The 24,481-nt window shown below is 41.7% G+C and overlaps 1 protein-coding gene across 1 annotated transcript in view; it reads left to right on the top strand.

Annotated features, from left to right (window-relative positions):
• Nucleotides 1-2,470: 2,470 nt before the first annotated feature.
• The window catches only part of BICC1 (BicC family RNA binding protein 1), a 109,876-nt gene continuing 87,865 nt past the window's right edge, over nt 2,471-24,481 (top strand). The window contains exon 1 of the mRNA XM_056352434.1: nt 2,471-2,878. Within this exon, the coding sequence (XP_056208409.1) occupies nt 2,677-2,878 (202 nt within the window). The 5' untranslated portion in view covers nt 2,471-2,676. The remainder of the gene's footprint in view (nt 2,879-24,481) is intronic.

The following is a 24,481-nucleotide window of genomic DNA, read 5'->3' as shown; positions in this document are numbered from 1 at the left end:
AAATCAAAGAGTTTACTTCTTATTTTTGGTCCAAAACCACGCCATAAAAGGGTTATTTTCAATGAATAAAACCTAAACTGTGTACATCATTATTTTTTAAAGAGATCTTTGATTTATTACACTGTTTACAATGGCTGCTGGGAAAAAAAAAAAAAAACAAACCACTGCCGAGTTCAACCATAGCTAATTGATGAGAAAGAAGGTTTCTGTGGCTATATTGCAGGAACTGATAAAACAGAAGGAAAGGGACATTGAGAATCCCTGGCTGTAAATCTCATTAGTTTATGAGTGGAAAATACGCAAATATTTTTTTTTTGCTCAGAGGTGCTAAGCACCTGTAGCTGCTGTGGACTGTAATTGGCACGGTCAACACTCATAACATCTGAACATTTGGGTTGCATATCTTACTGGTCCCGGCATCTAGAAGACAGACAATTCCAGCTGGTGCTGATCTCGGTCAGGCTTCAGACTTTGCTGAATTTCAGGTTGCTTTGGCGTGGACAAGATTCAATTTTTCATCTGTAAAAAAAGAAACAAACACGAACCCAAACAAATGGTTGGTAACTGTAAACTTCTGAACTGGGAAGAAAAAGACTTGAGTGTTTCCTCAGACTGCCCTGCACACCTAAAGTGTTATCATGCTACAAGCAAACTATGAGAGAAAAGGAGATTGTGCTGTTTTCATGACCTATATTCATGTTTTGTACTATTGTTTTTGACTTTAGCCATTTTATTTCCCATGGTCATGAGAAGTATCAGAGGGTCTTTTGAGCGGTATGTTGTCTGCAAGCCACTGGCTAGCATCCACAGAGGCTGCGAGACCACCAAGAGAATTAAATACTGCAACTGAATACTAGATGTTTCCACTAAGAATACCTTCCTCTGTGCACATAATGTTCTGTAGAAACGAAACCATGGGTGTTGTAGAATTCACACTGTCATGACGCCAAGTGGGAAACATGTAAAGACTCAGTAAGCCAAAATGTGAACCTCTGTAAGAATGACTGCATATTGCACCTGGACACTGCGCAGTTCCCATCTACCTGGAGTATTGGTGCAGTTCCTGACAAATTTTAACACGGTTCTTCAAACTGATGTTAACTATGAGGCGAATTCACCATCGCCTAAGTCAGCTGTATTTTTGTATCGCTTTCCAGTGTGCGTACAGCAACCTGGTTTGGCCATCGTAACCATGCGGATGCTCCAGTACTGAAGAAGACAGATGACAGGTGTCTGCGGCACTGCGGGCGAGGTGTGGTGCTCTCAGGGCAGGGTACCACTGGGGATTCCAGGCACAGCGCTGCCAAAGCATCTTATCGCTGCCTGCTTTTTCAGCAGAAAGCAGCGATTAATCAAAACAGAAAGCTTTTGTTTGATTGTGTGATGTGCAGCACTGTTTTTTTTTTTTGTCGGAGAGGATTTCCAAAGAAGAAACAAGCTGGCAGACCCAGAAAGGGGCGTGCACCCCTCGCCTACCTGGCCTGGGCAGCCACGCATGGGGCAGTGGGTCCGACTGCAGAAGCAGCGCAACGGCATCGCTGTGATCGTGGCTGCTCCTGCCGATGCTTCTCCTGCACGGGCGGGTGCTTTTGGTCTTAGATCTGTTTGTGAAGCGACAGGAATTGCGCCGTCGTGAAACTCCCGCGCTGGGATGCCGCGTGTGGGTTGAGGGATGCCGCGTGCGGGTTGAGGGATGCTGGGTGCGGGTTGCGGGATGCCGGGTGCGGGTTGCGGGATGCCGGGTGCGGGTTGGGGCCGTTACGCCGGGAGCCGAGGGACGCGTATCCCGCTTTCCCGCGGCGGTGCCAGCGGAGCGCGTGGCCTGGCGGAGGCTTCGTACCGAACAGCAGGGCCCCGTGGCCACGAGGCGGTCTGTCCCCACGCCGAGCCAACGGCGCCTCCAGCACACGGGCAAAACTTTGCCTTGCCTGTCCCTGCCGCGCACGCAGGCGGGTTCCGCGGGGGTCTGTGTGTGTGGGGGGGGCGCTTTTTAGGCGGGAACGATTTTTAGGGCCCGTTCTCCAGAGCCGCCACCCCGCACGTCGCGTGTTCCCCGGAACCCCACGATCGCTACCGACCCTCCCTCAGGCAGCGGAGGCGGGAAGCCGAGGGGGCCGCGGGCAGCCCGGCGCCCCCCGCCCCGCCGCGGGCACCGCTCACCTCACGGCGGGGCCTGCCCCGAGCGGGGAGCGCCCGCCGGGCCGGGCTGGGCGGCGGCGGCTGCCCCTGAGCCCCGCTGACAGGGACCCGGCCGGGGCCGGCCCTGAGGCGGAGGCGGTGCGTTTGTGGGCGGCATCTCCCCTCCCCCTCCCCGTCCCCCTCCCCTCTCTCCTCCCGCCGCGCCGCGCCGTGCCCCCTCCTCCCGGGCCGCGGCCGGGGATATCCCCGGCCCCTCCCCGGCGGGCCGGCGGCGGCCCAATGGAGGCGGAGATGCTGTGCGGGCTGCGGGCGGGCTGGGGGCGCCGCCGAGCCGTGGACGCCGCCGCCGGCCCGGGGACGCGCACACTCGGCGGGGAGCCGGAGGCAGAGGCGGGCGCAGGCGGCGGCGCCGGGGCCGGGACTCTGGCAGGCGGCGGCTGGGATGAGCCGGGGGGGCGGCTGTGGGGGCAGATAGCGTCCCGCGGGGAGGCGGCCGAGTGGGGCTCGGAGCGGCGGCGGGGGCCGCCCGGCAGCGGCATGGCGGCTCAGTGCGACCCGCTGAGCGGGTACCTGCAGCAGCCGCTCTCCGACCCGGGCTCCAACAGCGAGCGCAGCACCGACTCCCCCGTGCCCGGCTCCGAGGAGGACTCGGCCGGTCCGCCGCGGCCCCTGCACAGCCCCGAGTGGGGTGAAGAGCGATTCCGGGTGGACAGGAAGAAACTGGAGGCCATGCTCCAAGGTGAGGGCGGGGAGCGGCGGCTGCGGTCCCCGGGGGGCGCGGGGCGGTGGCGGCCCGGGAGGGGAAGGGGCCGGGTCCCCGGCCCGCCGTGCCTTGCCTCTCCCCTTCCCCGGCGGGCCGGGGAGCCGCCTGTCAGCCCCTCCGGCGCCGCAGAGGGGTGGCCGCTGGCCGGCCGGGCGCTGGCCGCGGCCCTGGGTGGGTGGGAGCCCCGCGGGCCGGTCCCGGGCTGCCGGGCGCTGCCGTGGCCTCCCGGGCCGGCGCTGCTCGGGGCGGGGTAGGGGGGGAGGCTGCGTGTTTCCCTCTCCCCGCAGCGGAGCCGCGCGTGGCGGCCGGGGGCGTGTGACAGGGCACCCCCGAGGCGTCAGACGTCGCTTGGAGCCGGTCCGGCCCCGGCGTGGCGGGTGGTGCCGGTGCCCAGCCCCGCCAGGGCTCGTCTCGCAGCGGCAGCCAGCGCGCAGCCAGGCTGCGGCTTTGAAGGTCAAGGTGCCTCAGAAATCCCTCTTTAAAAGCATAATATCCGCGCTCTGGCAGGGCGGCTGAGGCTCTCGGCTTTCGAGGAACAGCCGGGGCCGCGGCGTACCGGGCAGGGAGCCTCTGGAGCTGGGCGTCCCGGCCGGAGGAGCGGGGCTGGCTGCGGGAGAGCTGACACCGGCAGCCGCTGCCCTGAGACTTGCTCAGCCTTTGGCTCTGTTTTCTTCTTCTCCCCCCCCCCCCCCCCCCCCCCCCCTTTCCTTGAGACTACATATTTTGTCCCAATATGTTTTGAATTATCTGACTCTCCGTGGAAGTTACGTAGGCAGCTTCTGACAAAATATATAGGAGTAGCAGTTGCTGTTGTTGCTGAAGAGCAGATAAATAGACGGGAGCCGGCTGGGGCTGTTGCTGAGTGGGGTGCTGCCCCTGGGGTGTTTTGTGCTGCTGAAGAGCCCATGAGAACGGAGGTCAGTTTCAGGACTTGTGTTGTCAAATCTCAGGCTGTGTTTGGATCAACAAGGAAAGATAGTTTCAGGAAGGTCCTCCTTCCTCGGGGACTACTGTTTTGTAAACACTTCATGTTACACTTAACACGGTGTATTTCATGTACGTTTTCAAAACAACCCCCTGATAAATATTTCACTGTTGTTGGTGTGGCGTGTCACCTGGAAGGCATTTCATTGACTTGCTGGGAGCCGGGGGTGCTGGTTGCCTGACCCTGCCCTGCAGGGCACCTGCCTCTGCCAGCCATGGCAGGCTGCGGGAGCGAGCAGGGGAACGGGAGCCGGTGAGTGGGGTTGGTCCCCGAAGAGCTGCGGTTTGACTTGGTGACTACAATGATTGGAATTTTTTTAATTGAGATTCTCTCTCCTGGGGGTGAGTTAATCTTTAATCAGTTAATACTTTAGCACTAGTAGAAAAATCTCATTATGTAATGCAGTAAAGAGAAAGGAATTCTGAAATACAGAAGTCTCATAAGCGGCAACAACTATTAATAAAGATTTGCTCATCGAAGGTGTCTTAAAACCAAAAAACCCCCATGGATATTGAAAAGAAAAAAGTGTTCTTGCGTATGAAGTTACAGGAAGAAGGGTCAAAAGTTAAAGTACTGAGAAGATTGAAGATTGCCTTAACATTTTCCTCTAGTAGCAAAATAAATTTCCATTATCTCATCCCACACACAGTCCTTCCTTCTACTGCCTGAGGTAGTAAGCATGTGAAGGTAAAAGACGCTCCTAAGCAGAATCCATATACTGTATAGGTTGTGTCATCCAGTAGTAGCCAGTGTCAAAATGTGAGAGGTTTTTTGTTTGTTCCATTTATTTTTTTTTCTTACTATCATAAGAGTGTAGTAAAAAGTTGTGGTTGATAGAGTACAGTGAGTAAATGCAAACAGAGTGCTGCCGCCTTTTTGATGAGAAGTTGTTGTATGTCTGGTCTAGAATACACATGGTTTAGGTGATGGTTTGAAGAGTTTTTGCATCAGATGTACTTTTCTTCACAAAAAGGGTGTGTTGGACTTGTCAATAATCGATTTTGCGTGAAAACATAATTTTTTTGGATTATTGGTAATGAAAAACTGCTTATTGGGAAGTGTGAGGCACACATAATAGCTCTTTCTGTCAGAAAACTGAACTTTTTGTTAAACATTGTCACTTTCATTCAGTTTCTTTTACGTACTTTACAAGTTTTTATCTTGCCTCTTGAATTCCTACAAGATAGGCTTTACTTGTTCTTTCCTTGTAGAATACCTCAGGCACCAAATAGCTCTGTCAGGGTGTCACAAAGAGCATCGTGAAGCCAGATCTGTAACTGGCACCCAGAAATTCAGTGTCAATCATACTGCTAATTACAAGCCAAAGTTGAATTTGTTTTAACAACTTCCCCATCTCCCCCCCCCCCCTTTTTTTTTTTTTGTGGCCATCTGTTGGGAGTGGAAACTTTTACTCCCCCTAGAAGGAAAGGAACAATGGAAAGGAAGCAGTGTGCCATCTCCAGAAACTAACTTTTTTTAGGCAGTTCATAGGGTCATGATTCGTACAGTTTCTAATACCAGATCCTTCACTGGAAGATCTTAAAATATGCAGAAATTGCATCGTGGAGGGGAAACACCTCTGTAGTCTTAAGTGGTGATGACCAGATTTCTGATTTCCAAAAGTTAGCTGGATTTTTTCTTTTTTTTTCTTTTTTTTTTTTTTAACTCGGGCTGGTGTAAGTACAGCTTTTTGTTCGTATTAAATGCTTAAAAGCTCTTTTGCTTTTACCAGCAGCTAGACAGCATGTTTATGCTTGTGAAAGGTCTTAAAATGACTTTAAAAACTTGTGATTTCTTCCACTGTTCACGATAGCTTTCTTATTTTATGGGAAAGTGGGAATATGTCATCTTTAGTTCAGTCATCTTTAAAGCCAAGCTTGAAACCGCATCTGTTGAAGAAACCTGTCAGGAAATGTTCTCATTTTTGCTTGTGGAATCCCTTATTTTTTTGCTAGTTAACATCTGTTGTTTACTGTATTAATGATGAAATGTAAAAAACAATCAGGGCTAGAAAGAGTATGAAGAAGCTCAGTGTTTTTCTTGGTCCTTCTGTCACATTTGGTGATTGCGTTGCTGAATTTTCTGTTTCTGCCATGGCTGTTTTCATCTTTCCCGCACTTAATATTGCGTGGATAGTTTCTTGAGGGGTAACGCAGGCTTCGGTGAGACTCACCTGGGCATAGCAGACTGTATAGCTCCTGGGCACAACTGGGATACAGTTGTCAGATAGAAAATCCACAACTGGAGTAAGTGCCGTAGTGAGATACCGGGTAGCTCTTTCAGAAATGTTCAGGTGGCTAATTTGCTACCAGTTGTATTTGAAGCAGAAACCAAATGTTAACTGAGGTATCAGAAAATCTTGATAGATTTGAGGGTGCTTCTGGTACATCCCCCCCCACCCCCCAACTTTGAAATAATTGGTTTAATATTTTTGGTGTTTCGGAGTGTGGTTCTGAATAGCCTTAAGATAAGTATGTGAAATGAAAGGTAGAGGGAGCTTCTCTAAGAGCTCTTATGTTTGGAATATCAGAAAATGCAAAATGCTGTGGTAAAAATCCTAAACATAAGAATAGTTTTTTCTTGTTATGTCCAACTCCTTTGTATGACTCCTTTATTACTTGCTCATAGATGAATGGAATAATGTTCCAGAAACAAAGCTTACATTCCACCATAAAGCCTGAGATATCTTCATCATGTCTTCATCAGAGTTTATTGGTAAACAAATATCTTGAGAATAAGCTTTTCCCCCCCCCCCAGGAAGCAAGTTTGATTAGAATGGATGAGCTATTCTTTTCAGCAGCAACAGAAGATGATATTTCATAGTAGCCCTATTAATTATAGCTACTCTGCACAAAATTCTGGTGTATGCTCAGGTGACTTAATACTGTGGAATGAATGACTTAGTGCATGTTTGACTGCCTGTTACCATAGCAGCTGAATATTATTTAAAAATGCAAACCACTAAACTTAGAAAAGCTGTCAAAAAAGTATAATTAACAGATAATGTCACAGCAATCAATCGAATTAGACAAATAGCCCATGAACTTAAAAGAAGAAAACAAACCAACCAAAGAAACAAAAAAGGCAACTTTTTCTCTTGCATGTATGTCTTATTCTTGGCTACAAAGCGTTATACCAGGCTTGCATTTCAAATAAGCTTTTTTCTATGTCATGCTTTTAAACGTACATTGGGGGTTTTGATGGGATATATGTACAACACATGTTTAAACACTTCATAACTTTATAATAACTTTATAATGTCACACAACAGTATTCTGGTAAAAAAGCAAATTCATGCTGTTTTTTAGTAAGAATCTAACGGCAGAAGTGGTGTGTGCACCATATTCTATATGGCTCTTTCTTTAAAAAAACAACAGCTTGCCTGTTGTCTCTGTTCTTATTTGGTTGGTTTTACACATCATCTTCCAGTTTGAGGACTCTTTGGGATCATTTTAACTATGGGATCTGAAACTTTGTGGGTAATGTGTGGAGGGGGTGTTGTGTTGTGGTTTGGTATTTTCTCATGAAAATTCAGCATTTACTTGACTATTGATAAACAAACACATTAAGAAAAGCACAGACCTACATACCCAGGAAACTCCGAAGAGTACTCATCACCATGAGCACGCTGTTTGCTGTTGACCTCATCTTACAGTGAAGGTTGTGTTGATACTGAGTAGGAATCTTGGAGAATAGTAGTACTCTGTGCTGATCTAGTACTGACTGTCATTAGTAACTAAAAATAATCGCTAACTGGGGTAGGTCAGAATTATAGGAGGCATGTCAATCTTAATTTATGTAATGTAGACCTGATTTCTAAAAATAATAAAGGATCATTTATTATTTTTTCAGCCAGTAAGGATAATAGTACTGCAACTGAAATTTAGTATGAAGTCAGTACAAGCAGCTCATTTGAGTGCCTTTGTGTGGCTCTCCCTCCTGCCATCGCAGCAGGTGAACTCTTCCCTGTCCTGGTCCCTCTGCTTTGGTGCTCTTTGCATGTCATGGGGAGTTAGGAAAATGCTCAACTAGTAGTCTTTCACCAGAAGAAGCCATGCTTTTCTTAGAGCGAAGTGACCTAAGTAGTTAGAGACAATTTTTTCCACAATCTAATCTAGGTCAAAGTTTAGTGTAAATCTACTGAAATTTGTTAATTCCTTTGCGTGGAGGTCACCTTTTAAAGCCATTGCCTGATCCTAGGACTGTACTTGTGCAGTGCCTAGTTCTGATGCTTGGATGATAACCAATTTATTTTGTTTGCTGATCCATCAGGTGAAACTCACTGTATTTAAACATGTATATTTTCCCTACTTAATGCATAACTATGTGGGAAAGTACTTTTAATACTTTTCTACTTTTCTTAGACTTCTAGTAGTTTTAACTACAGAGAATAAATTGGTAAGTGTGACAAGCAGAGTTTGAGGGGAAGAAAAATGCTTGTATTTGAATATATTAAAGAAGATGGAGATGTTCAGATGTTCTAGGGAACCTGGGCCTCTGCTGCGACATTGCTATGAACTATAGTTTTGTTAAAGACTAGCCCCTGAAAACATGAATTGAAAGATTTTCAGTGAGTTAGCTGCTTAATAGGCAATCATAATTTAAATGGAATGGTCCTGACTGATGGTTTCTGTGTGGTGATAGCAAACTCCATGTTAAATTTATGTTGGGGTTTTTTATGTTTAAATGGCTAAGCAGGAATTACTAATTCTCTTCTGGAATTTTACTTTTTTTTTTTGAGAGTGTGATGGTGGCAGGAATCTGTATAATTAAACTAAATGTTGTGTGATCCTTTGAATAATTTACCTTTCTTGCAACTGAAGTTAAGAATACTTAGTGCTCTTGATTTATACTGCTGTTTAAAGTTCCCTGTGTCCCTGTTGGAACTTTAAGAGATGTGAAGTATGTCTTTTTCTTTGACCAGATTCTTACTGAAGTATCTTCTCAATTCTTTATTTTAGTAGGTCCTAAACAGCTTCCTAGAGGAAGAAAGTGTGGTGGTTTTTTTTTCTGAATTGAGATTTCTGTTGGTGGTTTTTTATTTTGGTTTTTTTGTTGTTGTTGTTCCTTGCAATGTATCAGCATAACCTGGGCAAGGACATAGTTGTGGAAACTGGAGCCTTTCTAATAGCATATACATTTGGTATTTAACTTGCAAATAGTAGAAAAAAAAAAAAGAAAAAAAAAGTTCTTTTTCAGGTTTTCAATTCCCTAAAGTGCTGAATAGTCTATTTCTACAAAAATAAATATATTAAATGAATTTGTGTGACTTTTAGTTTAAAAATGGTCTTGCATTCCACTGTTAACAATTGTAATAATACCACTTTCTCAAGTTTCAGTGTTTTTTAAGTAGTACAACGGACTATCATGGTTTGGCATGAACTGCTAAGTTAAGTATTGCTGGCTTGCACATTCCTCTTGGTTATATTGTAATCTTTACCTCCATTGGAAAATACGTCCTATTTTGAGTACTTATTTCAGGCTCTTGGCTTTATGCCTGTCAAACAATGAAACATGCTAGTTTTTTTTTAATTTCAGCCCTCTGTGTTGAAGAATGAATAGCTTTTTAATTTTTTTTTACAGTGATATCCCTTACTGTGAAGACTCAGTGGCTTTAAGCGTAAAAACTAATATGACTACATGTGAATTGAAGTTCAGATAACTCATTTTGTGTGTACTTTTTGTAGCTGAAGGAATGAGTATACTTGATTTAAGGATTTATTCTTTAAGTTGCTACCTGTTAATTGGTGGTAATTTTAAAAAAAAAAAGACTTAAGCAACTAAAAGCCTTCCTTGAAACATATCTGCAGCTTTTGTTCAGTATCTATTTTTGTTTAGGCCTAGGCTTTCTTGTCTCTGGTTCAGATCAGTATGACTGTATTGCATGGGCAATGTAACTCTTCATGTTTCGATGACTTTTATAGCTGATTTATGTGAAGATGTCTACAGTGATATCCTCTTTACTGGAATAGGAGTACATAACTTTCAAAAAAAATTATTTCCTGTTAAAGGTTCATTGATGTGAAGGAACGCTCATGAGTGATAGCAAGCCTCTGCCAGGTCACTGTATGTGTGGAGCTATTGGAGTCGCTGTGATCCTCACGGAAAACACAAGGCTGTATCTCTGCTGCTGCTCTCCAGCTAATGGAGTCTAAGGAATCTGGGTATTCAACAGGTTCTCTCATTTAATGTAAAAGTGTAGGTTTTGGATACTGGGGGGAAAAACTCTTGATGTCTATGCAAAAAAAGGTGGGTGTGATAGATTGGGGGTTGAAAACAAATACAGAACAGAGATTATGCTAGGTGTCTGAATGGGTAAGTCATTTGCCTAGTAGCATAACTGTGTTTAACTTTTCTGCTGCAAAACAGATTTCCTGAAAAGAGGTTGATGGGTATGTAGCAACACTGGTTTGTCCTAGTCATTATCCTGGCTCTGTAGCTCTAGTGCAGTAGAGACCAAGGCACAGAAATCAGAAAGGCATGCAACAGGCACGTGCCTGCAGGACACTTAGAGAAGTCATCATGCTTTCTCTGGGAAATCCACATGAAGCACATATCTCACTGAAATGCCTGATGCTAATGCAGGCAGCACGGATGTTGGACAAATGGGACTGGAGGTCTGCATGCAGTTGCAGAGCTATGGTCTCATTGAGGTTGGAGAGGTGTGGTGGGAATAGCTCTTGGGACTGGAGTCTTTCAGTGACTGGATACAGGGTCTTTAGGATGGACAGGCTTGGATGCCGAGGAGAAGGTGTTGCCCTTTTATGTGAGAGAGTGGTGGGCTTGCATGGAGCTCTGCCTTGGAGCAGGTGATGAGCCAGTTGAGAGTGGGTCATGATTACTGGATAGACTGAACCTGGGGGGTGATAAGCATGTCTGCTCAGTCCATCATCTGAGGCCTTGAGATGACTTGCAGAAGCCTCATGTTTGCAAGCCTCCATCCCCATGGAGGACTTTAACCATGCTATTCTCTGCTGGAGGAGCTGCACAGCAGGGCACAAGCAACGTGGCAGGCTTCTGGAGTGCATTCATGACAAGTTCCAAATGTAGGTGGTCAGGGAGGTGACAACAGGAAGTTCTCTGCTGGACCTTGTACTTGCAAGCAAGGAAAAACTGGTCAGGGATGTGAAGATGGAGGGCAGCTATTTAGAGGGACCTCGACAGACTGGAAAAATGGGCTGGCCAGAATGTCATGAAAGTCAACAAAAGTAAATGTGAGTTTCTGCACCAGGGGAGGAATTACCCCATATACTATCACAGGTTTGGGCGTGACAGGCTGGAGGGCAGTGTCCCAGAAAAGGACCTGGAGGTCTCGATGCGCAAGCTGATCATAAGCAAGCCTGCAGTGTAGTGTTGTGACAAAAAAGCCCAACAGCATTCTGGGCTGCATCGGAAAGAATGTTACCAGTGGGTTGAGGGTGGCATCCTTCCTTCTTTGCTACTCAGCCCTGGGGAGACACATCAGGAGTCCTGTGTCCAGACCTGTGTTTGCCAGTACAAGGAAGACATGGGTGTGCTGGAACAAGCCTGGCAAAGGGTCACAAAGCTGTTGGGGGACTGGAGTATCTGACATAGGAGGAGGGACTGAGACATCTGGGACTGTTTATCTTTGATCTTGATAAGTCACAGGGAAGACCTTACTAATTTTGTGTAATTGTGTTGGGGTATAAGCAGATGGAGCCAGACTCTTCTCAGTGGTGCCTAATGACAGAACAAGAGGCAAAATTTCATTTTATGACTTTTCTCCTTTATCTGAAAAGGAAACAAACCGTAAAATCTGGGGATTTTGGTTAGTGTTTCAGTGTTCAGTGCTGAAGTGAGATAGTGAATTTCGGAAAGCAAAGGAATCAAAAGATTCTTAACTACAAAGCTGAACATTGATTTCACATTTTCAATTGTTGAGCTACAATACTAAATCTAATATTTGACAGTCATGTTAGAGGTTAATATTTATTAGTGTTATGTATTGAATAAGACTATAAATACATGTTTTTAAATAAATGCTTTATCAAATAACAGTATTAAAAATGGTACTTTGCAGCCTTTACTTCAGAGCTGATAAAATTGTGACTGAGTATAGGGGTCAATTTGCCTTCCCCAGGACAGTGAGAAACATCTGCTGTGGAAAAAATGGTCTGTACATCCCACCTTTAAAAATCCTAGTAGGACTTCTTTTTTTAAAATTTTGTGTTTCTTATGCTTGGGTATTGGTGCTTTTTAGTGTCATGTCAGTGAAACTTACAATACTGATGGAGCAGTCAAAAGTTACTTAGGTTGGTGTTGGCGTTTTGAAGCTGTGGTTCTCTTGAACAGGTAGAAAATCACTAATACTTCTTAAATTCTTAATCTTATTCTATTTGTTTGTTGTGGTTACTGCTGTTCGTTAGACACCGCTTTAATTCATGGTGTCTCCTAAATACAAGGTAATTATGTTGCAAGTCAGCGTTTACCATTTGAGAGTGTTTCCCCAAAAAATCCATGTATATGATGCTGTTTCACAGGCCAGTTGTTGACCACTGGCCTCTGCCTGTGAACTGTTGTTTCACAATGAACAGTGAAGATCAGAATGTTGGGGCATCTTACCTCTTCCTCCTTATGCACACTTCTTATTTTTATTCTGATCCTTCTTTATTTTGATCTTCTCTTGTGCCAATACTGTATCCTCCTGTCTTATTTCCTTAGATTTTTATTTATTGACAAAAAAATGATAGTTTTTTGGGTGGTCTGTGGTAGGTGTTGGTGTAGCCAGGCTTTAAGTAAGCAGAACTGAGAACAAGTAGCGGTGCCCAGTGTGTTTGATTTGCACCAACCTGAATGATGCAGTCACAGGTTCAGTATGTGAGATGAGGTGTGGTGACCCCGCTGTGTGGCTGGCAGCAGTGTGCGTGCGCACGGTAGTTAAGTACATACCCTAGGTCTGTTGTATGCAAGGGCTGGGTATGGCTAATACAGGCTCAGCTGCAACCTGTGCCTGGGGAGGGTGCTGGTACCTAAGCCCCCGCAGCCTCCGGGAGGATGGCAGCTGGGACAGGGGGTGGCTGCCAGGGCAGGTCTACGTAGACACCTTCCTGTAGCCTGATCCTGCCCACATGGGGGGTGTATGGGCGCTGAGTTTGGCTGCAGATCACAGTCTTGCCAGGGATGCTCTGGCCTGTGGCAGCATGACTGGAGGGTCCCTGGCTGGAAGGGGACCTGCAGCCTGGCTGGGTGAATTGGGACGCAGGTCTCTTGTAGCAATGCACTGAGCGCTGCTGCTTTGCTGCCTTCCAACAGCTTTTAAAATTATTTTCAGACAAAGATTAAGTTAGCTTGTGTGTGCTTCTTAACTGCTTGAGCTTAAGCTGAGGCAACAGGATTCACTTACAGGAACTGGATAAACCAACTGGAGGTTCGGTGGCCAAGCAGTGGGAGCTGGCTGTGGGTTGGAGTCGCCTCACTGGTTCAAGTGGTGTAGTTCATGGACTACATGCAATGGCTTACATTATGTCCTGCTGAGCTTTATGTTCTTACTGGTGGCATGCTAGCAAGTTGTGAAAACAGAACTTCCTAATGCAGCTTAGATTGGAGCACAGTTGTGTTATCTCTATCACTTGGATTCTGCTGTGTAAGCTACAGAAAAACTTGTTGCTCAACATAGCCTTCCTGGAAGTCTCTTTTTTGTACATAGGAGAGAACAAATAGGAGATAATTTGTTCTTTAGTTTCTTTTTTTTTCAAGGGTGAAGGGTTTTTTTTAAAATGTTTAGAAATGTATCACTGGTGAAGAGAAAGACAGACAACAATAGACATTGCGTTTAAAAGGCACGAGATTTCCAGTTATTCTGACTACCTCCCAAATGGCCAGCTGCCAGCAGCTGTGGCTTTTGAATTTGGAATCTTGAGATCAAAAGTTTTATAAATGCTGTGGAATAAAGCTATATTTTTTTATGCTTGGGTTTTTTTTTAAATCTGCCCAGGTGGATATTCTCTAAAACTTTAAAGGTCAGATTTTGACCCATTTTATTAGAGGCTAAGGACTATTACTGTGGTCACTTGCCAGGACACACACAATCTGCGATTAGCTGAAGATTTTTTGATAGGTATCACTTACCAGTTGTGAACTATATGTGTATATGTAGTTAAATGTTTTAGCTGTTACACCATCTCTAGAGAGGTACAAATGCAGCCTGATAGAAATGTTACTGGACTAGGAGCAGTATCCTCCACTGATCTGCCCTAAGAGCTTGATTAAATTGCTTTTCTTTGCCCAGTCTGACTGACTGTTGAGTCTTTTCCCAGTGGTAGGAAGCTGGTCAGTGTGGTACCAGCTGCAATGCAGCCTCAAATCCTCTGTTCCCTTGCAGTTCCAGTACTTGCCTGGTGTGTAAGGATTGCAGTAAACCTTGTGGAAAATACTCCTTGTGTAGGGGGAAAAAAACCTTGATGAAGTTGTGTGGTGAATCTTTTTCTAAAATACAAATTTAAAAAAATAGTGATGCCCCATTCCTTTTTCGGCTTTTTGCCCATTGGGAATGTGTAGATGCAAGTGAACTATGAGCTGTCCATTTTCCACTTGCTCAACTTCTGTGCAGGCCGGGCCTTGGGAGGCTTTGCGGAATCTTGGTTCCAATTTCTGCTAAAACTATGTGATATAAATTAGGTCTGTAAGAATTTTTTTCGAGGAAACAAATAAGCAGCAATCTTTGTGCTCATATGGTTATTGAGCCTTGCAGCATGTAGATGCTGAAGAAAATTTCTTTGTCATACAGTGGCTTTTATAGGTACTTTTTCCCCCTATGTCCCAGGGAAAGGTTTTTCTGATTTTTTTTTTTTTTTTTTTGTGTGTGTGTATGTGTGTGTCTGCCCAATGTTTTATTTGAGAAGCTATGGGAAGGCAAATTTTTTTTAGGTCTTTCAGTCCTTCTTTAAAGCTTTTTAACTTGCAAAGATAACTCCTATTTGTCAGTTACCACACAACAGGTTGTTTTTGCTCTAGTTGCTAAAATATTATAGAGCTTTTGAAATCCAAAATTATAAATAGGAATTACTGCCAAAGAAAAAATGAAACTTCATTCTAGATCATTCAAGTAAAATATATAATTTGAGTGTGGATATTAAAAAAAGGTTGGACTGGCATATTTTTCTACTTACTTGGTATGACGTATCTGTAAAAACTAGATTCATTGCTCAAACTAGCAATGAGATGACTAGCAGAACAAAACCAAAATGCCATTTTGCTGCTTATGGAACAGGCCAGATCAGGGGCATTCTTGGAAAGGAATTATGTTATATTTCCTCATGAAGAAAACTTGCAGTATTTTTTTAATGAAGTTCAGCTAAGCAGTTTATAGTATAAACACATCTGAAAACTGGCATTAAGCCAAGTACGTCTGTCCTGAAAGAAACAATGTTATTAAGATACTTGGAGGTATAAATTGGTAATACTAATGATTTATCCTGTTTTTAAAAAGTGTCATTTCAGTCCTTTTGAGAATGTATGACTTCCTCTTAAATCCAGTATATGCATAACACAATCAGTCTCTTTGATCTGCTGGTGCTATTAGTAACTTTATATAGCAAGTTTTAAAATTTGTAATTGTATTGAATATTCTGAAGTTTCATAGTGAGGTTACCAGATATTCTGGAGTTTAAAATATTTTCACCACTTCCTTTTTTGTTTAGAAAAATATTTTAAAATTCTACTTACAGGTGGGTGATACTCTTCAATTTTAAGTAAAGTCTAGCTTTAGGAATTTGTATTGCCACTGTGAATTAGTGGTTTAACTAACCTTTAAATTTGCCTTTTTCCCTATTGCCAATAACTTTATGTGAATGGAAGGCTTAGATTATATCTATTTTTATTGGCTCTGTTCTGTTCAGACTGTGCCTGCAATAAATTTATGGCAGTTGAATATACGAGATCAGTAACTTAAGACTAAGCATCTTGAGAAATGTAAAAAATGAAATACATAATTCCAAAATAAATATTAGGTCAATTAAGTGATGCCATGAAGCATGTTTATGTTCAAAAAAGCTTTAGCAGATTGATGTCTTCTGAATATATTCCCCATGACCTTTATAGTAAGATGATTGAATTGCTTGAGGGAATATAAACAGGGATTCAGTGAACTGTTTGCAGAATAATTAAACCAGAAGCTCTGTTGTAAAGTAGCTCCTATGCAGAACATTTCACTCATCGTGGCTTTTGTAGCACAGTGTAAAGTTAATTGCTTGATGGAGGGGGAAAAAAAAAATCTGTGTTTAAAATGGTATCTCTGTGTGATACATATATTAAAGTAACAAATGTGTATATGAATTTTGTGTAATTCAAATGAAGGCTAGATATGCGTGTTGTTCTTCCTGTAATATTGAAATACTTAATTTCACTGTGATCTACTTCAAAGAATATAAGGCTTGGTCTTACTTTTTGTGAATGTGCAGCCATGGGTGAGAAGTTCTATGGAATGGTGAAATATTAAATGTCCTTTGTTTATATGCACTTAGAGCAGTTAAAATAGCATTGATTTAAGGAGTCTGGATATGGAATACATTTTTTTAAAATACTGTTTTATATAGTGAAAAGGAATCTTGGTGCACTTTTTTTTTAGTAAAAAAACCATAAGTGCTGGTTTTCCTTAGTAAATTTACTTCTGGAGTGTGTGTAAAATAGCGGATAAGGGAGAATCTGTTTCTAATCTATTCCATGTGCAGAAACAGCGAATAAATTTGATCAATTCTTTCGTCCTTTATAAGCAATTTCTTCTTGAAATACGAACATATCCTGCAGAATTTTCTTTTCTTCCTCTGTGTGGAAGACATTACTGTCATTAGAGTCCAGAGTACATGGATTCTCAATATGTGTGAAATTTTTTAATGCACTAAACAATTGAACATGTAAGAGTGTTTTCTGGGTTGCTTAGCAGCAGTCAGGTTTTTTACTCTAAGTGGTCTTCAGTGACATCTTTAGATTGTTCAGAGATTTGGCAGAAATAAAAAAGTCATTCCAGTGTTTGAAACACAAGGAATCATTTATGCCATGAAAAAAGTAGGATCAGCTTATTTTAAAGTTTTGTTTATATTTAATCGTTTACAAAACTTCATATTCTGTGTTCCTGTAAATGTTTGGGAGAAGTGAGTGCTGGAAGATTGTATTCTGTTGGATGTTAAGTATAATTTTAGGTGATTTACCACCTGAAAGATGCAAACTTTGATTACAGATCAATTGTATCTAAGTTATTTTTAAATTGTTAGTGTTTTGAATTAAGAATATAATTCATAGCAAATATAAAATATTAAATGTAGTACTTTTTTCCCCTTAAGGATATCAAATGCATATTTGTAAGAATCTTTTAATTGGGTGGGTCTCCTGTATCACTACAGATTTTGTGTTGGCACTGCTTTCTACTCCAGCTTAAATAGCCAGCAGAGAGTTTGAGACTGGTTTTAAATTAATATGTGTTAAAGGGTTACGTGCTGTCAGCTTCATGCTGCAGCTCCCCACTGACTTAGGTTGCTTTTGGTGTCTCTCTTTCCTGCTACCTTCTTTCTACATTGCACAAGTTAAAGGAGTGTTCATTCTCCAAGCAGAGCACTGGCTTGAGTCTAGTGGGAGCATGCCGCTTGACAGAGTAAAGCGTGGGAGAAGCGAGTGGCAGAGTTAAAGGAAAGATTTACATAGCTGCCCATGCAGGTTAGCCAGACCGGAGTTTCAGTAGAAGAGTGTAAATGCCAAGTTTTTCAGACACATAGGAAATATTTTTGTAGTGGGAAGTCTTGGGACCCGAGAGGCAAATAGAGACGTGACTAAGAGGATTATAAAAGTCCAGTAGCTTTGGATGCGCACAGGAGAGAGCTCCCTGTACGTCGTGCGGCAGCCAGACATGCTGTTCCGAGAGGATCTGCTCTTGGCGCTTCTGTTCAGCTTCTCTTCCTCTCTCTCTGTTTGTATTGTTTTATGAGAGGAGAGGAGGAGAAACCACTCACCGGCTTTGTTCTGCCTTCTTCCAGTAGTGTGATGAATTGAGATCAATCGGAGCACATTCGGCATTTTCGCAGCTGGCGCACAGACGCGGGGCTGTTGCTACTTCATGCTAGTGAAGTGCAGGCTGAGGGCAGGCACGGGGAGCTGGGAGCTCACCGGGCTGCCAAATGAACGTTCAGCGTTCAGCTTTCTTCCCCTGCTCCAGCCTGCCCTTTCAGAGGGAGTGCAGCTTTGGTGAACACCTATATTTCAGTGTAGGCTTTGGTGTAAATACTTTCCTACTTACCCACCCAGGCTTGTCTTCTTTCCATGGGATGTGTTGAGTTAGGGTGGTCTAGTGCATATGTCGGAAGAGAGCTGCTCCAGCTGATCAGATCTGCTTTTACTGGAATGGAGGCAGTGGTAAGACAGTTGGGACTAGTGCATTTTCTGCTCGCAGCAGTAAAGCAAATTCAGATGCCTCAGTGCACATGGACTTCCATATTGAAAGATTTAAACAGGAGAACCATGATGTAGAACTGCTGGTTATGCATCAGTCATCATTGGTTTGCATCATTCTACTCTAAAGAGAAAGGCAACAACCATAAAATAAATTTTGTAATCATCTAGATAGTGCTAGAGATTTAAAGATCATAGCTTTGTCTACAGGTGAGTATTCACTTTGTAAGGTGGTGCTGTTTTACTGATCATCTTAATATTTTTAAATAATTTGCAAGGTAATTTAGGGAATACACGTATTTAAGGTAGGTCAATTTTAGCTGATAGTGTGATGGTAATGGTAAACTTAGAGGTTCTTATTCTGAAACACTTTAGAGTCCTTAGTACTTAACATCTTATAATTTATACTTTCTTACATTATTTTAATAATCAAAGGAATAAGAATGCATTCTGAACAATGTCTAAGTAATTTTATATCCTGCAAAGGAGTTTAGCAACAGCAAATGTTACAATGTTATACTCCCTTCTAATTACAGAATAAAAAAAAAATATCTTTCATTGTGGTCTCTTGTAATTCCCAAGCAATATAGTCTTCTCAAACATTGTGGTCTTGGGCTGTATCTCTTTAGTTCAGGTTCAGAAATGCAGAGGCATTTTTTTTTTAAGTAGTTCATTATTTAAACTTTATTGAATTTAAAGGGATAGTACTTAGGCTTTTTTTGAGGACAGAAGAAGAGATGAAGAGGCTTGTTAGGAGGAAGACACTTTTCTAGGGGTTATTTTGTAACTTTTAATTCAGATTCTTTCAATGTGCTCTAATGACTGGTATCTTCTTCTGTAAACGGCAGTTACTGCCCCAGATGGACCACAGGTCCAAACTAGTATGTCGCCAGTTGCTTTTGCTCAAATACAGACCATTACCTGACTTTCTGGCAGGATCTGGTTAATTACTGCGACGTGCAGGTTGGCAGCTAACTGAGCATCCACACTGAACACATTAGGGATTTGTACTAGCTCCCTGATGCTACTTCTCTAGCAATGTAAGAAGAGTTTTCTCTTCTGGAGGAACCTCTCTAATCTGTGACCAATTGGGCTCATGCAGACACAGAGCTGGTAAGCATTTCACTGTGACAGTTTAGGCAACAGAAGCCCATGTGGGTTTTTTTCTAAAACAAAATATTTGTTCGACACCTTAAATTTGGTGATTATTTTTCAGCAAGTTACAGAAAAAATCATGTCTGTTTCTGCAAACTGGTTTTGCTAAGGTTGTGGGTTTATAGTAGCCAAGCTGTCTCATGATTTCAGGGTAGCAACTTACAGAGCTGAAAAGTATTTTATGGTTAAAGACATTTGAGCTATAACAGGAAACCTGAATTCAACCAAAATCAAAATAAAAGAAAAAAATGCAAACAGGAAGTGTTACTTTTTTTTGGCAGCCTTAATAATAATGGTTTATGAACTCTAGAAATGGAGTAGACCATCCAAAGTTTCACCTCTGTTAATTCTAGAGATCTTTTTTTTTTATTATTATTATATTTTTTTTCAAAATGGAAGATTGAGATGTGCAGAGACAGAGAACCTTGTGAGCTTTTTTGACTTTCATTCTGGTCATTGCAATGTTATTCCCTCTATGTCAAGACAGTTTTGCTGTGTCTATGTGAATTCATAAATTGTTCTTTTACATGCTCGTCCTTGCAGAACAATCTACTAGTCTCAATACAACTTAAAACAATGAGGCCATGCATAGAATTAGAATTCAGCAGTGTGCCAAAAAAAACAACCAACCACCACCAAATAGCCAAATTCTGGTTTAAAGGGACAACTGAAATAGTTGAAGTAGCACTGGTAAAAACATCATTAAGGAAGATGTTTAAAAACAGGCAGTAGAATAAATTATTTTTCTGATATAGTGGAACTGTATGAAGCACAAAGATTGGAGCCACATCTGATGTGCCGTACTTGTGCTATTGCATGGAGTTGATGGTTATACTTTTGTAGTACCTTGAGCTGAAAAATCAGTAGTACTGATGGTGTTATCTTTAGAATGTGGCCAAATAAGTGTGTGTATTTCATATTTTTTATAAGGTTTTTTTTTTTCTTAGAATACCTGGATTTCAGTATTAGGAATGCTATTCTGAATCTTGGGTTTGCATTTCTGTGAGTATGCGGACTTAATTTGGGTTTTTTAACTGTAAAAATAGACTTGATACAAAATCACCCAGTCTTTGCTGAGAAACTGGGAAAATTCCTACAGATTAATTGCAAGTCTAGGAAGATCCAGTTAATAAAGTCGATAGTAGGAGGCTTTGCTTGATACTTATCATGTGTGAGTAGAGCTGTGTTTGCCGTTTTTCTGGAGTAGGCATACTGTAGTTGTACACTTCTTACTCTTAGTGGACATTTTCAGTTGAGGGAGGATTTTTCTGAACTTAAAATGCTCGTTTTCTCTGGTGTCCGTTGCATCTGCTGTGTGACAGCAGAGCTGAGCATCTGCTCTGCTGCTAGAGTTCTCCCTGGTGACTCGTCCTTACCCTTTCTCAATGCCTTAGTGTTACAAAATTACTGAATGAGGGCTCCTTTAAGATTTCAAGAGCTAGTTCTTATGCAAATACCTTTTGTCTGGAAGTGGAAGTTTCCAGTATGATACATTTACAAGAAAACTCCAGTATTACTAACTTTCTTCAGGTACAGTCTTCTGCAAGCCTTGAGATACTGTTTACCTCTGCTTAAAGGCTCATGAAACATGAACTTTCCAAACATTCAACAGAGGAGCTAGGCCAGCAAGTCCTCAATTTTTCTCTTTCTGCTTAGTTTTAAAGCTAATTCACTTTAACTGCACGAAGAAAGTACTTTTTCTGTTAGCTGGTTTGCACTGCACGAAGCTATAGTTCATGTTGTGGAACATCTTGAAGTCTGTATTATTGTAATGGAAGAGGAATGTTAGGAATCTTTTGTGGACAACTTATTTTTTTGCCGCAGAGCTTTGTGTCCTTGCTTTGGGTGGTGAAGAGTAATGACTGTGATTTCTTGTTTAATTTTTCTGTTCCTTAGTAGTAAGCGTTTTCTGATGCAAGGGATCCATGTTCTATCCTCTCCTTCCTGTCTTAAGAAGAAAAAAAAAAATTGTGGAGTTAGTAATTTTAGGCGAGATATGTATCCTTGAATTTCACATTTTCAGCTGGTGGCACACCCCTGGTTTTTGTTTGGTTTTGGTTTCGGGTTTTTTTTTTTTCTCCTGGATGACTTAGTGGCATTCTTCAGTGTTACTTCAGTCTTTGTGTAGTTTATGCAAACCTGTGAGAATACTGACCTGTGTGTGTTGTTTTTTTTTTTTTTTTTCTTCTGTCCTGAGTCACTGTGTGTGAATAAGTGGGCTGAAATAGAGGTGAAGGGCTCAATATATTGAGAATGCATAATTTAAGAGGGTAGCCAGTGGAGGGTTGGTTTTTTTCTTATATTATAAAGCAGCAGCATTTGAAGCTGAAGTTGACTTGCAGAACTTCCCAGTAGTGTAAAGCTCACCCAACATCATGTGAAAGACTACCTCTATCAAGAGGGCTTGATAAAGCCTAAGGGAAGTAATGGAGGACTTAAATTTCAGATTTTTTTTTTGTGATTGTGATACTTGCCTGAATGCATTGCAATTTAGTGTTGAAAAATCATGTGGCTTGAAATAGTCATTAGAAAGAGAGACTGTTGCAGTGTGTCTACCTTTTAAGTAAACTTTATACTTTTTAATGGGGTTTTTATGTTCCTGCTATTCATTGATTGTAACTTTCTTTTAATACTCTCTTAATACAGGCTTTGGTCAAGAATGAAAACCTAAAGCAAATTTTCTCAGTATTTATTAATTGGATCTGATTAGGAACTAGAGCAAGGCATTGTTGCTTTTTTTTTTAATTTTTTTTGTAAAATCAGGTAGCTAGTGTTTAGAGGAGACAGTAAGCCAAATATGAGCACATAAGGAGTATTGACCAATCTGTACTCTGGGTGGTGGTGGTGGTAGTCATCATTGTTCACCAAAATAACAAAACTGAGAACCCCTGGTTGTCAAAGAGCAAAGATGCCATTGTATTTTTACTTCCCAGCAAAACTGAGTACTCTGTTCAACAGAATTAAAGATAAACCAAACCTCAAGTGCTACTATCATTCCTTTTTTGGCTGAAGATACTACTGATGGCTATTGCAAACAAGCGTATAGACTTTTGGGTTTTTATCGATGCGTAACTTGTCTCCTTCACAGAAACGTGACCCCAGTACACGTTTATGTCAGGGAATGTGGACTTTGAGCTACTTTACTTTGCTGTCAAGTGGACTGCATTTCTTCAGGAAGGTTTGCAGTTCAAAGACCCTAGCTGTTTAGAACAAAACTGTTGTTGAATTGGAAACTATGCATTCACACAGTGTTCCTGTTTTCCCACATATCAAATACAGATGCGATTGAGAATTCAAAATTATTTATTTGATTAATTGAAAATAATTCATATGTTATGCTCACTTGTGTTTTACACTGTATAAATCAAACACAGGTACTTCTCAGGAGGGAACATGGCTCTATGAATAAAGGAGTCCTTTTTCTCATGTTACGTATCTCTATCATTCCTGGCTAAAATTACTCTCAAAACCAGTCCCTTTTAGTGTTGCCTGATGATGGCTGTTTGTTGTGCTGCTTTTAGAAAGACATTTGGCTAATGTGTTTCCTTTTGCCAGGCTTATTCGATATTTAAGTTGATGTTTTAGGCTAGTTGTGTTTTGGCCTGTTAATGCTTATCTACCTGTAAAATAAAGGCATATTTTTCTGTATTTAAGTCTACTGTTGTCTGCTGCCATAGCAATCTAATCTTTACATATTATTGGATAATACTTTGCTAGGATTTTTTGTCCAACAACTGGCCTTGGTTTTGGTTTTATTCACTGTCAAGTCCTCAGAGTGACATTATGCTCCTTGGTTATAAAACATATCTTCAGAAAGTAAGGCTTTTGTACTTTGTTAGCTGAGCTTCCACAGTTAGATCTGGATATGTGTGTTAATATATTTCAGTTAATTATGGCTACTCCAACAAACGCACGTTGGTAGGTAACAGGACAAATAACAAGGTTTCAAATTAGACTTTATTTTTCTCATTGGTTAGCTGGCATTCCTTCCAAATGAGTGAGACTTTCACTTCACTTACAAAGTGAGTGTTTTGGCAAAAGCATTATGCAGGCATGAAACACATGATCAGTATTTATAAAAACAGGGATGTTTTGCAAGTACGTGTTGAGAGAGATGTTACACAATGTTTACATTGCTTTATACTGACAGGTGATAATGTCATTCTGCATTTAGTGATAAAGAATTATGATTCTTGTATTTGTCACCCCAATACTTAAAATCTCTGATTTGAAAGAGCTATAAGGTTTATCAGTTATTATGCACTGTATTGCAGGATGTCATTGCATATTTTTTTTGAGGAGTAGGGTGGTATGCTGCCTGAGGCACTTACCATGGTACTTGAGACTCTAAGCTTTTTGCTTTAGTACTTAATATGAATACAAAAGCAAATGTAAATGGAGACATTAAGGGCATTGTTTATGCTGGTAAATGTCATGTTGGGATATGCTAAATGCTTGCTACCATGTTTACCATCATTTCATCGTTCATTGTGAGATGTGCCTTGCACTGATCAGCAGACACTTAAAAATGGTAATTTGAAACACTAAGTCATGTTCAAGGTCAGTTACGAATGTTCATTATGATGTATTAAAATTTTCTGCTACAGAATAGGTTTTGATTAACTTATTTTTCCTGTGTACAAGTTACTTTACTGTGTAAACACTGGAAAAGGAGTTACTAGTTAATGTAACACAGAAGAAAAAAAAGTATTCACATAAACTTTCAGTGAAAGGTTCCGAGTTGAATAATACTTACAGAAATGGTAAAGAAAATATTTCTGAAACAGCATTACATTAAATCAGCTGCACTAACATCTTGCTACTTAATACTGTTTTTGTTTGCAGAAATATAGTATTTCTTGAGCTAAAGCTCCCACACAGGAACTGGAGGCAGAAGTAGGCCAAATATTAGTTCCTTATTTGTTATCGTTTGTTTTTCTAGATTTTGGCAGAAATCGCACATTCTTTGTTTTAATTTTTCACTTCCCCACACTTGACACTTTGTATCCTTTAAGTTTACAAGTTTCCTTCCAGTTTGTTTT

The sequence above is a fragment of the Falco biarmicus genome, chromosome 9 (genome assembly GCF_023638135.1).
Source record: "Falco biarmicus isolate bFalBia1 chromosome 9, bFalBia1.pri, whole genome shotgun sequence".
Classification (NCBI taxonomy): Eukaryota; Metazoa; Chordata; class Aves; order Falconiformes; family Falconidae; genus Falco; species Falco biarmicus.
Note: the sequence above shows the minus strand (reverse complement) of the source record. Positions and strands in the feature narration are given on the sequence as shown.